Genomic DNA, 16221 nt, shown 5'->3' with positions numbered 1-16221 from the left:
GACCGAACTGGTACTGAACCTCGAACTAAGCAGAAAAGTAATCCCCTAAGCTGCAACTTTCCTAAATGCTGGCAGCTACAAACTGCCAACCGGTAACGACAGTTGGCAGCTCCAGTCTGAACTGAGGGTTTTTTCCATTTAACTCTCCCCTTCTCCCCAGTTCAGCCTGGGCAGCAGCACATAGATGTCCCCACTGTTGTAAGACACAGAATTTTCCACGAGACCTTGGAACACCCTCACGAGCCAGCTCTTCTTATTAAGGACAAATGTTGCTAGTGGGGAGTATCTTACACTGAGGCAATCCTCAACTGCATGCTTATGGTCTTCTCTGCCTGCCCCCACTCCCACAGAGGGACACTTAACAGAAAATGTCTGTCCAGAAGGTGCTAATTTGATGGTGAGCTTTGCCCCTCCCTGTCACTCAGTCCCTGAGGACATGCTACGACCTCAGGGTGAGGTTCCAGCAAGAGTTTGGTCTGTGAGGTTTTACCAGCAGAAAGATACCTACCACTGCTGGAAAATCCCCTGCTTTACCCACCCCTTTCAGGCCAGCTCTGCAAATCTTCCCAGAGTAAGGTTTCAAGTTGGAAGGATTGGATTCCATGATCTTAGAAGTCTTTTCCAACATAAATTATTCTATGATTCCAAGTCCAACATGTTGTTTACTGGGAACCCACGCGTGACAAAACAATCCACTTTGTGACAAACCTTTACACAAAATGGGTTACTTTAAAATAAGCCTGGCACCCTCTCGGTTTCTTTTATAAAGAATATTATGCTGTGCCAATCTCCTTTAAGAACACAGCCTGGAGTACAGCACATAGGCATGTGATGCAAAGCAGCAGAATGGCATTCAGATCAGCTGGTGACTGGGCAAGGAAGCACGAGAAACCAAGACAAAAAGTGTCTCCAACAGCAGCTGCACAACAGGTTTGTGTTTCCTAGACCACTTCTAGCCCCTTTTCCTTCACAGATGTGCCAAATGAATTACCACTGCACACCTATACAAATAGAGTCATCTGATAAACCTACATAACCAAGCAAAGGTACCAATTCCCCAAGCAATTGCCTGGTCTTATCCTCTGCCTAACAGGGTCTTCAGGACTTCAGTTTTCATGGTGAAAACTGAGCTTTTATAACTTTTATACACATACCTGTGTGTATGCAGCCATGTGAAGTATGTAATGCTAATAAAAACTCACTTTATATAGACAGATATATATGAAAAATATCCCTTGTGACAGGTATCCAAGCACTGATTAAGCCACAGAAGAGAGTTTATTGGATCTCCTCAAATTCTTTATACAGTTTTGCTGCTAAATGGACACAACACATTGGCATATTGCCTTTAATCTTTATTTCAATCATAAGTCCAACTTGGAAGAAGTGGTAACACATTTAATGGCATCTTTAATAAATAAAATGACAAAAAAATCTAGTCCTTGCACAGACACATTACAATCCACTCCGAATTCAATACTGCCAAAACATTGGGGTTTTTTTTTCTAAAACTTGCTCCAAAAGTTATTTTTGTTTCAGCACTTAAATACACAGAAAAGTATAGGATGAGAGAAAATGGATATTCTATTGTGAACAGAACTTGTAAAAACCAATAACTTAGAAACAAAAGATAATTAAATGCTAACTGGATTAAAGAATCCTGTTTGAAATATTTTTTGAAAAACCCTGATTCTAACCTTCATATCAAAACATGCAGTTTTGCTGGATCCTATCCTATGTCAGCATACTTATATAGTAAGAACTAAATACCATGTTTTCTTTTTTTTTTTTTTTTTAAGGGGAAACTCGCAGTGAAAGCATCAGCCTCCCACACTCACAAAAGTAGTCATGGTCCATATATTCTGCAGTAGTAAACAGCTATTTGTGCCCAGTCCATTGTCTGAACTCCTACCAGACTGGAAAAGCTACTGTAGTTTACCCTTTGTTTCTGTACCCATCTCGTCCCCAGACCAGCAGCCTCGACAACCTCAGCGAGACGAGAATTCCTGCAAATACAAATCTGCCTGCACAGATCCGACTGCAGGATGAGGACCAACACATCTGATTCTAATTAGAAGCCAGGCATAATTTAAACCTTTTCCTAAATGGAGAAAGTCATCACTAAAGAAAAGCTGAACGTCAAGATTTCCAAATTGCAGTTCCGTGTAATTAGCATATCACAAACCAATTATAGCGTCAGTTAATGTAGGAAGAACCACTCTATCACTAAAATTAGTTAAAACTCTCATCCTTCAAGCCTTCAGTGGAAGCTCAGGGCATGCAAGGAATGCATGGGTGGGCCCCCACAGACTTGTGCATGCTATACAGGGGAGAGAGAAGGTTAAACAAAAGACAAAATTGCACCACATCTGTGCAAACATTTAAACCAGTTTGTTTCAATTAGTTCTCTGCTTATCCCAGCTGTTGCTGTTGACTGTACTTGGCTACCCCAAGAGAACATGGTGAAGCAGGACTCAATCTGTCTAAGGGAATGAAACATTTTCTGTAGTTATCTTCCCCTCAGCTGACCACATTGTAACAAAAGTGCAATAATTTACAAACTTCTCAAACAAACAGCTATTAAAATTATACATTTTTAGGGAAACAAATTCACTAGTTTAACCATAAAAATATTTCCCCAGGTAACAAACCTTAAAGCATTTGGTAACACAGTATTTCAGCAATAATAAAGAACAATCCCTTCCACTTGTTACCTAAGACAGAACTGTTAGAAGATTTTGCTTTTACTATACTATTTAAGAGCTTTGCCATCTTGTGAAGACCATGCTGTAATTAAGAATATAACTATAATTTAAAGTAAATGAGCATGGAAATATTAAATTGACTTTCTTAATCTTTTGCAAATGAAAACAAGGTAAATCCCAGAGCCAAGTCATCCAGGTACTCAAGAACTTAGAAGACAGTTTACATCCAGAGTCATAAGAAAGCACCACTTTCCATAAAGTATTTTGTATGTCTATTCCTGAAAAGCATATTTAATAGTTCTTTGAGAACTGCTAAAACAGATTCTCATATTAACTGCAGCTTGACTTCCAGAATTCATGTTTGGGGACATCAGTGATTTTTTGACAAAATTATATTTTGAAAAAAAAAAAAAAAAACAACAAAAAACTTGCTAAATTTGGTCCAAGCATCCAAAAAACAAACAAGGGCACATGGGTCCTTAATTGTTTAATGCTGCTGTTCAGTTAATCCTTAAAAAAAAAAAAAAAAATAGGTGTATGGCAGTAAGGAATAAAAAGGGCTGCCTGCCCATGACAGGCACAGAACTGTGACAGAATAAATAGTTTCTTCAGAGATATGTATTAACTGTGATTCTGCCATGTGAGTAACTGGACTTCTACTAACGGAGAACCCTGAAATTTGTATACTATAGCCACAAGAAATGATTTCCTATTTAAAAAAACAGATCAATTTCTAATTAACTGCTTTTACAATCATCATTAGATATGTGGAAAAAAATAAAAAAATCTTTTAAAATAATTACAAAGAGTGGACTGCAGTAGCAGCTATTCAAGCAAGATTCAAGCACAAGTTTAAATGAAGTTTCAAGCAGGGAATTAGCCTTCTTTGTCGAAAATTTGTACAACTTTTTCAAACACCTAAAAAGATAAAGAAGAATATTAATTTTATGAAGTGTTAAACAGTTACTTCAAGTCAAACCAACATAAATAGTATTTGACAGCATTTTAAAAATATATAGGGTTTTTTAGAACATTCAGAGTAATCCTTTAACAGTGAAATTGGCACCAGTTCTGGCAAACAGACAGAAGAGCAACACTACTTCAGAAGAGCAAAAGCTCATGAAAATGAAAAAGGCAAGGCACTTAAACACAGAAACATTGAAAATATGTTTAGTTGAGCTCATGTTCAAGCAGAACTAATCAATTTCCTGAAGTTATTCACATCTCATTTGGTTCTTCCAGAGTCAAAACGAGAGTTCCACAACCTCCCTCAGTAATACACATCAGTGCTTAATTAGCTCACTAATCACACATAGACACGTCTCAGAAGAGTGCCAAAAATATGTACCCTGCCACTGCCATCCCCATAGTTTTTTTGCCTTATACACTTACTTCATCAACAGATTTAGAGGCATCCACTTTTCTGACTTTTCCCATTCTCTCATACAAATCTATGATAGGCTTAGTGGACTGCAGGTATGTATGAATTCTAGGAGAAAGCACAGGGAAGAAAAAAAGAAAAAACACCACATTACATAGGAAAACATAAACAGAAGGGAACTGAAAAGTTTTGAAGACAGTACCTCTTTTCCAGGCTCTCCCGATTATCATCACTCCTACCACTGCTCTTGCCTCTTTCAAGACAGCGGCCAATACAGATCTACAAGAAAAAAACACATCAAAAGGATGATTAAAACCAAGAACACAAAGTGCCATCTCGAAAGCAGGAACAAAACAAAGACCCTGAACATCTAAATAGGCCTGAGAAACAAGATACTGTCCAGATCTGGTGGAGGTAATCAGAACTCACAGGGAAAGTCAGATTCTTCCAGAGGAAAAGGATGGTAGCTTTACACTTCATCAGTTTATTAAAATGGGTTTGGGGTCAGAGGAAGTAAAAGTAACATCAAGCTTTATGGTTTGACTGGGTCTCCAACCTAAGACCTTTAAAGAAGAAGATTACCAGATTTTCAAGGGCGTGCTCAGGCTTTCTGAAAAGTAGCATGTCAAATGAGATTACTAATATATGCCTGCCTGAAAGTCACTGTATGTTCTTTTGTAAGGCAAACTGACAAAACTAAGTTATGGTCAGTAAAATGTTCTTATTTGACATCACTATAACAAAGACTTCAAAATGTAAGTAAAAAAGTGAAGAAAGTTAAAAGCTTCCCAATGGACTAAGTTTTTAAACCTAAAGTTAAATAAGCAAAGCTGACACATGGCCACCTCATGAACACATTTATCCTACTGATGCAAGGGGACAATGGTTAAAAATTACTTTTTCTTACAGAATGCAATCATAGTAAAAAAAACCCAAAAAACAAACCAAGAAGATCACGTAGGCGTTGTCTATTTTTAGATCTAGCAAAAAAAAAAAAAAATCAGAATCCCAAATTAACTCCTCACCAATTGAAAAAAATAATCTTATTTAAGATTTTGAATAGAAAAAAAAATCCCTTATGTGTTCAGATTAAAAAATAAATGCAAATAAGTTTAAAAAAAATGCAACAAAACCTCAGGAAGTTAGAGAAAAAGATAAAAGGAAAAGAAGTCAGTTTAAGGTGCTGGGATTCTTATATCAGTTTTATGTTATGCCTCAAGGGCACTGACATATTAAAAAGACAGCATATCATGGCACTTGTTAAATGAATATAATGCATCACTGTCAAAATGCCCTTGTAATCTAATGACTTGCTGAATAGAACATTGATTACTGCTATCCCATAGCACAGCTAGTTACTATGAAAATAAAGATTGCTGCTGCACTTTAGAATTAAAGCAGACATTGTATCAAGTTCATTTTGGACTAAACAACAAATTACTAAGAGTAAACAGAGTAATATTTTCTGAAAAGTAACCAAATAATTTTGTAAAATGTATTTAAAGTTTTGATAAATTTTCTTTAAGAATGCAATTACCTGAAGTACTTCTTCAAAATAATTTATTCACATATGATTAGACCAAGAGTCATCAGCTGCCTATTTCAATAAACATGCAGCTTTTCATCTGTATAAACAAGTTGCCAAAAAATCCTTCCAAATCACAGGCCAAGTTTTCCTTCTACTCTTAAACTAGCCCATTCTACCTGACAGAGTTTTATTTTCTTCCTGAATGATTCCCACAATATTGCAAGAAAGGAAGTTACAGAATGTCACACTTCTTTACCTCATTGTCACAATCAAAAAAGAGAACAAAGGAAACATCCGCCTTTCCATCCATAGTCTTATTCCAGCCTTGAAGATTATCTTCATTCCTGGGAAATCCATCAATCAAAAACTTGTTCTTCTGGGAATTGGCAGCCATTGTTTGATCCATAGCCTGATAAAAGATAATTCAATTCACAGTCTCCCACACATACACTGATTTATCTACTTATTAATTTACCCCCAAATGTTGACATGGTAAGTTGAAAAGCATTTATCTTGGGATTACTGCAGATTTACAAAATGTATTTTTGTTTCACCTTCCATGCAGGCTAATTAGTTCACTGATGCACCAACACAGCTATTGTTCACACTGAATTAATTAGTTCATAAAGCTCAAAATCTCCTAACACAATCCCAGCTTTAAAGTTGACTTTCCACGAGATACTGGAAAGTGTTGTTACACAGTAAGACATCAAAACATTCCTGATCTAGAATTAATTCCAGCAGAAAAGCTCCAGAAAAATGTAGTGCCATGAATAACAGAAGCCTTTTCTGTCTTAAAGGAGGTACTCTCACTGTTTTCATAGACATGTAATAAGGATAAAGGCTGGAGCTTATCCTTCCACAAGAACATCAGTAGATGCTCTTCTCCTTCACCTGACTATCTATTTTGATAAAACTTACAAATCTTAGTGCCTTTAAGGCCTCTACCCTCCAATCAAATATGACCATCGAGACCAAGAGGGTCAACAGCTAATGGGGGAAATAAAAAAAATACAGTTTCACTGATTTCCCTAGAGCTACTAAAAAATAAAATAAAATAAAAATAATCCCTTCTCACAGATCCACAGGTATCAGAGGACATTACCTCTCCAGCATTTAGAAAGAAACACAAATGGTTGCTGAGAGAAGCACCTACGTGTCTGCCAACTCACAGTACTCGCACTGGAGGAAAGGCAGCTCTCTCAGAACACAGCCACTGCTTTGTTGCTTAGTCTGCAGGAGTGACCCTGCAAGGAAATAGCCCTTTCCTTACCCTCTTCAGCAAGCTGATCGTTATTTCAACTGGCACAATTTCCCCCTCCTTAATGTAGTTCTCAATGAGTTCTCCATACTGTGAGCCCGGCCTTTTCCGCTCATCCCGGAGGAGGTCACCGGCAGAAAGGTGCGTGTAGCCGTATTTCTGGAACATGCAAAACAAACAGGCACAGGATGCCTTCAGTTTGGACATGTGCAAGGTTAACATCAGGCAACAGTGTCAACCCTACTTATCTTTGCATTGCAACAGAAAAACACAAGGAACAGCATCTTGCTGGTGATGGATCTATTCGCTCTTCAGTGAGCAGTCTGACAATGTAGCACACCGCGCATGGAAAGCGCAGCCAGAGAATCACAGAATCATTAAAGCTGGAAAAGACCTCCAAGATCATCAAGTCCAACCTTTGACCAAACACCATCATGCCAACTAAACCATAGCACTAAGTGCCACATACAGTCATTTCTTGAACACTTCCACGGATGGTGACTCCACCACTTCCCCAGGCAGCCTGTTCCAATGCCTGACATCCATTTCAGTGATGAAATTCTTCCTGATGTCCAACCTGAACCTCCCTTGGTGCAGCTTGAGGCCATTTCCTCTTGTCCTGTCGCTAGTTGCTTGGGAGAAGAGGTTGATCCCACTTTGGTACAACCTCCTTTCAGGTAATTGCAGAGAGAGTGACAAGGTCTCCCCTGAGCCTCCTTTTCTCCAGGTTAAAGGCCCTGCCAGCTCTCTCAGCTGCTCCCCATAGGACTTACTCTCTAAACCCTTCACCAGCTTTGTTGCCCTTCTCTGGACATGCTCCAGCACCTCAATGTCTTTCTTGGAGTGAAGGGTCCAGAACTGGACATCCCTGAGTAAAATGCTCAAGAGGGCTTTGGTCAGGTATTTGTGTATGGCTTTCAAAGGCAATCTTGTTATCTTTGGAAGCAAGACAACACAATAATTTTGTCTAATTACCTACTTAAAGAAAAGCAGATGAGGTGATTCCAGGTCCTTTGGAGCTGGAGTGATATCCCAAGCATAAGTGAGAAATCCTCATGTTCCTGTTGTGCCTCTGGCACCAACTTCCACCTCCACCTTGGTGAAATCATGTATAAGACGGCAGCTGCACAAAAAGACCTCCTGCACTCCTCCAAACCCACTCCTCCACACCTGCCCCTGCGACCTCCTTTCCTGGGATGAACATGACAAACTCAGGGCAGCCCTTGAAGAGGACAGTGCTTTCTTCCTAAGGATGACGTGGCAGATGAAGGTAAAACAGCTACACTGGTGCCACCCTCTGTCAGCCGTGTACAGTAACCAGAAAGAGCAGAGAGATCAGGTTCAGATCATCAATCTGATGGCAGCATGCAGGAGAACAGCCCACACCATTGCTCTTCTCTTTCACCTCAAACTACAGCTAAAAAAAGTCACTAATACAAAATACTAATGAAAAGTATTTATTACACTTGAATTTCTCAGGCATTTATCACTGTAGACACCTACTGCAGGCATAAAAATATATTCCTACCAAAGAGAAAGGCATTGTTATAAAAGAAATTTCAGAGCACAAAACTATCATTTTTCTCAGCTCATTTAACACCACAAGAAAACTAACCATGTGTACTATGCTCCTCGACCAAGTATAGTCCATAAAAACAGGCAATAAAGACATCTCCTTAGTTATTACCCAAGCTAGCTGGATATCCAAGAGCACACATACACATTCTCATCTTAAAGTTTTTACACAAAACAAAAGCAACAGCAAAAAACTTCAGGGTTAGCAGTTTGGCTGCAGCAACATCCAAAGCAAATTTCAAACAAGGTGTCTGAGAGGCATAATAATGTGACTACACACTTCGTGAGGCTGTGAACTTGGGACTAAAAACTTGGCTACTGGACTAGGTACAACAGAAATATTACACAACCCACTAAGTGACTCTAAAACATTTCAGTTGCTTTCCAATTTCACCCACAAAAGCATGGCAAGTTAGTTCTGCCATAGTCATAATTTAAGAAGGGATATAATTACCTAAATCTCCAAAACTGTACACAGTTGGCAAAAAAAAAGCAGCAAGATTTTACTGTAAATAACTGTGAAGAAAAAGCTTCACTGTTCCAGACATTCTCTGTAAGCTCACTGTACTCCTCCTTTAATGTGCATTGCATTTGGATATGCCTACTTAATTGCAAATCTAAATATTAACTATGACCTACAGAAGCCATAAACCAGAATAAATCTTTCCTTATAAGCACGAAACATTACTCTGCTGAAGAACTAAATTAACATCTAGTTGTTCTTGCTGAAGTTAAAGAACAGTGATTTTTTTAACATCAAATTTCTACAAAGGAGAAAACAGGAGGAAAATATAATCCCTTCAGTTTTAGAGGATTACCAAACCACTTAATTTTCCTTGGCATTTCCCTTTTCATGCATGAAAACAAAATTGAGTCAGACAATTTTTGGAATTCTCTGTCTTTTGCAACAGCAAACTAAAGTAGTTTTTAACAGCCAAACTGGGAAGGAAAAGACAGAAGTGTTTTAAAGTGCTGTTGTACAAATAGACTTGTTTTAGATAATAATAAATTGTATTCAAGAGTAACCTTCAGAATGGCTTAACCAGGCAATAAGAAAAACAAACCTCTCCTTCAGGGGCAAAACATCTATTTGTTAACTGTACTGAGCCAAGAGCCAAGGAAAACATGTCGGTTTAAACAATGCAAACAAGCAGGGAGAACGGCTTGGCTGCTGCTCACACACAGAAGGCTTCAGAGATGTGGCACTCGAGCTACTCTTGCCAGTTTTAATCAAGGCATTCAGGGCACAAAGTTTTCTTTCATCTTAGGTGAGAGAAACCCTCAGCAAGTGTCCTGAATTGGGGCAAATCATCACAACCCCAAGAGCTCGCAGAAGGGGCTGTGATGTGACTGCAAGGGTCAAAACACTTTTGTATCCTGGCAAGGTTTGCCTTGTGCCAGCAGGACTTCCCAGCAGTGCCAAGTCCATCTTGGTGTAATCCCCAGAACGTGACTTGTTGCCACTACTGCCTAATCCTTCTCCTCTGCAATCAAAAAGGGAGCAGGACTGTGGTTGCCAACCAATGAAAAAGCAGTTTCTCCAGTTCTTGCAGGATGCCTAATGTCAGACTGAAAGGAAGACTTGAAGAGAAACTAGGTTAAAAAAAAATTTCCAAATACTCAGACATCAAGCACCTAAAATCTGGACAGATTTTGAGATTACAAAGAAGAAAAAAGAAAATATGGAATTGACTCTTCAAAAATGTTTCAGAGATAATGTCTTCTGCTATGCTAGCAGACTGGCATGCTGTTCTAAAAGAAGGGGAAAAAAAGATTAAATCACTAAGTTGCTATTGCACTAGTTCTCATTATTTTTAAAACTATTTTTATGTTAGGAGAACCATAATTCAAAACATACAAAAATCAACTGTGAATGAAAAAGTTCTGCCTTCAGCACTACTCTAGACATCTTCCACCTTTGCCTTAAAAAAATTAAAAAAATAAAACATAACAAGTAAAAAAAAAAAAATAAAAATTCATCCCAGTGAAGTGGGAAGGCAAGCTCAAGTTTCCATCAATCCCACCACAGCAGTGTTCCTCAGAACAGCACTCAGCAGCACTGGATAGAGCAGAGCAGGGCACTGCTCACTTGTTTGTCTCACAGTGGCCTGCTCGCTCAGTCCCCAGGCAGCAGGACAAACTGGGACACGCAGGCTGTGTGCTCCACATCTCCAAATGCCAACCCGAGAGCGCAGCCTCCCTGGGATGCCCTTCTCTCCCGTCCCACAGCCCTTCCAGCTTTCTCCTGTTAGCCAGGATTTGCAGCTTCCACTCCACAGACAGAACGTGCTTTGTTTTCGGGAGATGCAATAAACAGATGAATAGAAGTGAAAATACATGAGTCATATCTGTGTCAGGCTGGAATCAGGCAGAGTCTGCCCCGGCAATGTCGAGGCAGCAAGAAAGGATCAGTGGTGAGTGGCAGCTGCCACAAAGACTCCTGACACAGACCCCTTTCAAGGGGCACAGCTTTTATTTCTGATTCAGCCCTGTGTGGTCCAGCAGCACATCTCTCCACTAAACACACAGCATGAGACTTCCTTAAGCGAGCAGAAGCCAAGAAAAAGCAAGAGAAACACAAATTACTCCTCTGACCTTGACTCTTAGCTTAGCTTATCATTGTTAGTTCGAAAATGAAAGTCACAGGGCTTAAGATTTAAACAAATAAAACACAAACTTTTATTGCCCTACTGCTGACCTGTCATATCTTGGGCAACCTTAATAAAAAAACAAAGTTTTTGCTACGTACACCATTCAAGAACTAGTTAAAATAAAAATAGAACTGTGTGAAGCCTGCAACCTTCATATTTTTTTTTTAACCTAGAAAGCCTTTGCTTGTCCTATTAGCACAGGCAATTAAAGCTTTGGGGTACAGAGTATAATGCAGTAGCAGACCTTCCATCTACTTATTCCAAATTAAAAAAAATTAAGACATTTTCTTAGTTTGAAATATCTTCTTGCCTCTGGGGGAAGAAAAACAAAAAAAACCACATTAACAAAACCAAAATGTACAAAGGAGATCCCACTGACAGTGCCCGCAGGGAAGAGGGGGGCAAACAGAGCACCCCAGTGCTTCAGGAGGATTGAGCTCAATAAAAGGCACCCAGTTTGGGGAAGTCCAAAATTCAACACCCAGTGTTCTGCAAAATGGAAGCATACAGGGATAAATCTTCAGGGGGAAGATTTAAATTATCACTCACCATATTTAAAAAAAAAAAAAAAAAAAGAAAAAAGAAAAAAAGCTCCAAAGTTCAGAAATATAAATTCCTATTCCAAAAAACAACTATGAGAACTCAAGGCTAAGAAGAACACTAATACCAGACACTCATGAAAGAGCTTTCAGAAGTTGAGTTTAAAGCAAACAATTAAAAAAAGTTTTTATTTCAAGGAAGTTAATGCTGTCTCTCAGCAGACTTCCAGAAGACAATTTACATGACAGCAAAACCTAAATCCTCTCCTGCTTTCAGAGGAGTGTTTCTGATACAATGAGTTGCTCTTTGTATTGTTTCCTTCACCCTAGGAAATCTTCTTATCATATATCCAAAGCAACTTAACAGCTTTTTCTGTTTGAATATTAACTTATGCTCTTATAAAAGGAGAAAGCTCAGCATCCCACCCCGTGGAATTAATTTAGATTTAACCACAAATATACAGGCTAGGGTTGTGGTGGAGGTGAATTATATTTTAGGCACATATAAAGGGATGTCTTGCATACCCCAAATCCCTACAGATCACCTTGCTAAAACAAAGAAGACAAAACATACAAGTCAAATCTTGCTTGAAATAACAACAAATGATTTAGTTATTATTCTTTGCACCAACCAAAGAGCTTTGCATCTCAGGCAAAGGCTGCAAGGATTTAAAATTCAAGTACAAGAAAACGTATTTTGTGCAGATTTGACAAACGTATTTTTTTCCCCTTGACTTTACCACCGTGATTTCATAAGCAAAGTTCAGAAGTCAGCGATAAGACTCACTCATTTTGTCCTATGTACACATAATTATCTCACAGTCACAGAAAATACACTGTAGAAAGCACGAAGGTTATTGCAAGAACCTGCATTCAAATGACATCACTCAACTACACTCTCAAATATTCTGCCTCACACGACAGCTACACAACAGTCCCAGATGATGCCAAGCTCCACCTAACAGAGCTATGGAAGGTTTCAGGAGTTAATCTGCAGAGCTGGAAGGGAGAGGATAAGAACTTAAGAGGGAATTCTGCTTTATCCCTACCTACATAGGAGGAACTGCTCCAGGGGAGCAGCAGTTCTGCTGCATTTGCATTTCCCTGACAATTCTGTGCATTCGTGGAACATACAAGAGTCGAGTCTTCCCTCTGTGTCGGGGAAAGCCAGCCTGGCTCAGCTGTCTCACCCAACCTTATCTGTGGAGATAAAGAGTCCCAATCACTTACCTGCTGTTCCCTTCCCTACACTGTGTCAATACCCATTTCTGCTTTTTATTACCTCTTCTTCCCTCAAATCATTTCTCCATTCAAGTCCAAGTTTGGCATGAATACATGCCTTCTCTAGAGTCAGGGATTTCAGCACACACATACTGAGCAGTCATGATTTAGGCTAGTACTTAACAAATACATATTTCACCTACAACACGGGATGCCCATCTCCCTTTTTTGGGAATGTAAAGTGTAGTCAGCAAAACAATTACAACGCTTCTTTGAGAAACCATTCCAAGGTACTAAGTAACGTAACACCCTTGCTCCACAAAACACAGACACCCTTGGTTTTTAATAAAAATGGTTTGATGTTAAAATAATACAGGATCTCACCTCAGCCAAATGAGACTTCTTCCACATGTGATGTGCTCTGTCCCAAATCTCCAGCATGAACAGCAACCAAGACATATTTATAGCTCATACTGACTTTTTGTTCAGCACAACCTTCAGATTTACAGCAAGATACTGGGTCAGATTCACTCCAAATGAAAACTAATATTGTTCAGTCCATTTACAACAAGGATGAATGAGGTTTATTATGACTCAGCTACAGGCCCTTTTCTCTGTGGCAAGCTGCCAACAGGGTTTAAAATACAAATAAAAACACACTTTCAACCTAAATACAGCACTGACTAGGTTAGGTCCCTTTGCCCGCCTGCACCAGGGCTCTCTGGGGGCTGCCAGGGGCCAGGCCGAGGATTTGTGCTTAAAAAAGCCACTGCTCTTCAGTACTTCTGCTGTGTTTCACCCACACCTCCCTGCTCCTGTCTGCTTTTCCTAAGTTTTCCAGCAGCTTTGCATCAGTCCAACTCTCCCTCAAGCTACCTCAGACCTTCTCTCCCCCAAGTTTTAGCCAGTGACTCCCATCTGAGCAAGCAGGAAGGCTGTCTGTGGGAGTCAACAGGTCTGAGTGCTTTCCACTGTCAGCCCACTGACTTCCATAAACTTCTTTCCATGCAGTGAACAGGATTAGCAGAACTACAGCAAATTTGCACTATTATAATTTGGATTTCCCTCTCCAGGCTTAGAGAAGAAAAAAAAATACAGTACAAGCAAAATTTTTCTTTTCCATCTTTCCTTTCTAGCTGCAAATACAATTTGAGCAGCAATGGCTCATTTGAACTCCTCCTAATAAAGTGGTCTTTATCCAATTATATCAGCCTATCCAGCCAAAGGCATTTATACTTCTAAACAGAGGCCAGCAGCCACACACAAGGTACTTCAGCCCTGAGGCTACACTAATGGTTTGGTGAAAGCCATTAATGACAGCCTACAAGATTCCCCTATAGTTTAAGCTCATTTGCTGCGTGCCAGAGGCTGAATTTGACTTTACCAAAAAGGCTTTATGAGCACCACGAACCTTTCATTCCACAATTTAATTTAATGAATATGCTGGTTTGAATGCGAGTCTGTAATTTGAGGTCGAAATCCTACAGAACTAAAGTCATAACGGCATTTTTCAGTCTGGACCAAATTCACATAACTCAGTTATACAATACTGAGGTCTGGGATGTAACAGCAGCGTGGATAAACTGTAACAGCACTGCCAGGGCACCACCAGAACAGACAACACACACAGCCTGTCCATTCCAGGAGTTCTGAGATTCTTTCCCACCGATAGTTTCAGGAACAAGGGCATCACCACAGCTCTTAGACATTTCTTTCAGTGAGGGTATGGATAAGCTTTGATCCTACATGGCTTTTAATCAGAAAAATACATGCAACTGCTCAGAAAAAAAAAATGGAAAAAAAAAAATCAAAGAGCTGTTTCAAATCCAACATACACACATGTTTGGAAGCGTTCTGCCTTAACTACTTCCGTAATTATCCACCTGAACACAGTATAATTATCCCTGTGGTTTTTGGTTTTTAAAAGGGCAGAACTACACCATGCAGCATTCACCGTTCCTTCTTAGATACTCGTTCTGTCTCAGAGCGCTGTAAAAATGTATTTGGAGAACTGAAAATCTGATAATATAACCGAAAGCTTTGTCAAATTATGCTGCCAGTCTCTTTGAAAAGCAGGAACGAGATCTATGGGATGAGGACATTCCTTGACCTCTATCGTATTCTGTCACAGAACCAAATTTTCATTCTATTTTTAACATTTTAGTTCTACAACTTACTGAGATGGCACAGGGCCAGAAAGCCAACACCCTGCAATGCCTGCTGTGCCAGCTGTTACATTTGTGGTACAGGCTTCAGAAGACACGGACCTTGATCCCACACATGTGAAGCCAACGTGCTCCCAATCGCCATGGGACACCTCAGATCCACTTCCAGGCCACGACACCGGCAGTCTGAGCATCTGAGCCACCTACGTGGCCGTGCCAACGTGTACAGAGCCACTCACCCGGGATGGGCTGCCGGACCGGCCTGGCAAGGCAGCACCCCCCGGGCAGCCGGGAATGCCTCCAGGGCCGCTGTCCCGCCCTTCCACCAAGGCACAGCGGGGCAGCATCCAGACCCTAAGGGGGTGTCCCCAAAGCGGACACAAAAACCCCAGATGGGCGTCCCCAAGTCGGATGCCAGCGCAGGCAGACCCACCGGCGGAGTGGGATCCCGCGGGGCTGAGGGAAAAGGCAGGAGAAGGGATAAAGGCTAGGCGGCCTGACAGGGGCAGGAGTGGGGGCTGCCCCACCGCTTCACCCGCTAACGGGGAGATGTGGGTCAGTTGTTTTTATTCGTCGCCTCCAAGGGGCGGGGGACGGACGACAGCTCCATAAGAGACCAGACGGCAGGGCAGGAACGGGGGAGGACACGCTGCCTCAAGTGACCCCCGCAAGGAGGGTCACGAACCCCACCGCGGGGGATCCGACACTTCCCAGAGCCCCTCGGGGCCGCCCCGCAGAGCCCCCACCAGTGCCCCCGTCTCACCTCCACGATGCGAGCGCACTGCGTCCCCTTGCCCGCTCCGGGCCCGCCGAGGACGAAGACGACGACGGGCTTCATGAGGAGAAGGAGGCGGCGGCGGAGCAGCAGCAGGACAGCGGCGGCGGGGCGGCGGCCGTGCGGCGGCCGTGAGGCGGGCGGGGAGCGGCGGGGGCGGGGGCCGGGGCCGTGACCGGGGCTGTGGCTGTGGCGGAGCCACCGCCGCGCTGTCCCCGCGGCAGGAAAGTGCTTCCGGGTCCTGGGCGGGGCGGGGCGGGCACGTGGTCGCCGCCGGGGCTCACGGATCGGCACAGCGGCTGGGAACGGGCAAAGCCGGAGCGGCGCTGCAGCAGGACCGGGAGTGCCGGCTCACCCCTCGCCCGCCGCGGGGGTGCCGGTTCGCGGTTCACCCGCCGCAGCCGGTCTGGGAAGGAGCCG

General features: G+C 41.6%; 1 protein-coding gene across 1 annotated transcript; it reads right to left on the bottom strand.

Moving 5' to 3' along the window:
• Positions 1-1340: 1340 nt before the first annotated feature.
• CMPK1 (cytidine/uridine monophosphate kinase 1) lies at positions 1341-16003 on the bottom strand. The gene is made up of 6 exons (XM_027649045.1): positions 15790-16003; positions 6888-7034; positions 5871-6023; positions 4289-4365; positions 4098-4194; positions 1341-3623 (listed from the first exon to the last, which is right to left on the bottom strand). Exons 1-6 carry the CDS (start codon positions 15862-15864, stop codon positions 3582-3584), a joined length of 591 nt encoding a protein of 196 aa, XP_027504846.1. The 5' UTR covers positions 15865-16003; the 3' UTR covers positions 1341-3581.
• Between the last annotated feature and the right edge of the window lie 218 nt (positions 16004-16221).

This window comes from Corapipo altera, unplaced genomic scaffold (assembly GCF_003945725.1).
Source record: "Corapipo altera isolate COAL_440 unplaced genomic scaffold, ASM394572v1 112, whole genome shotgun sequence".
In the NCBI taxonomy this organism is placed as follows: Eukaryota; Metazoa; Chordata; class Aves; order Passeriformes; family Pipridae; genus Corapipo; species Corapipo altera.
Note: the sequence above shows the minus strand (reverse complement) of the source record. Positions and strands in the feature narration are given on the sequence as shown.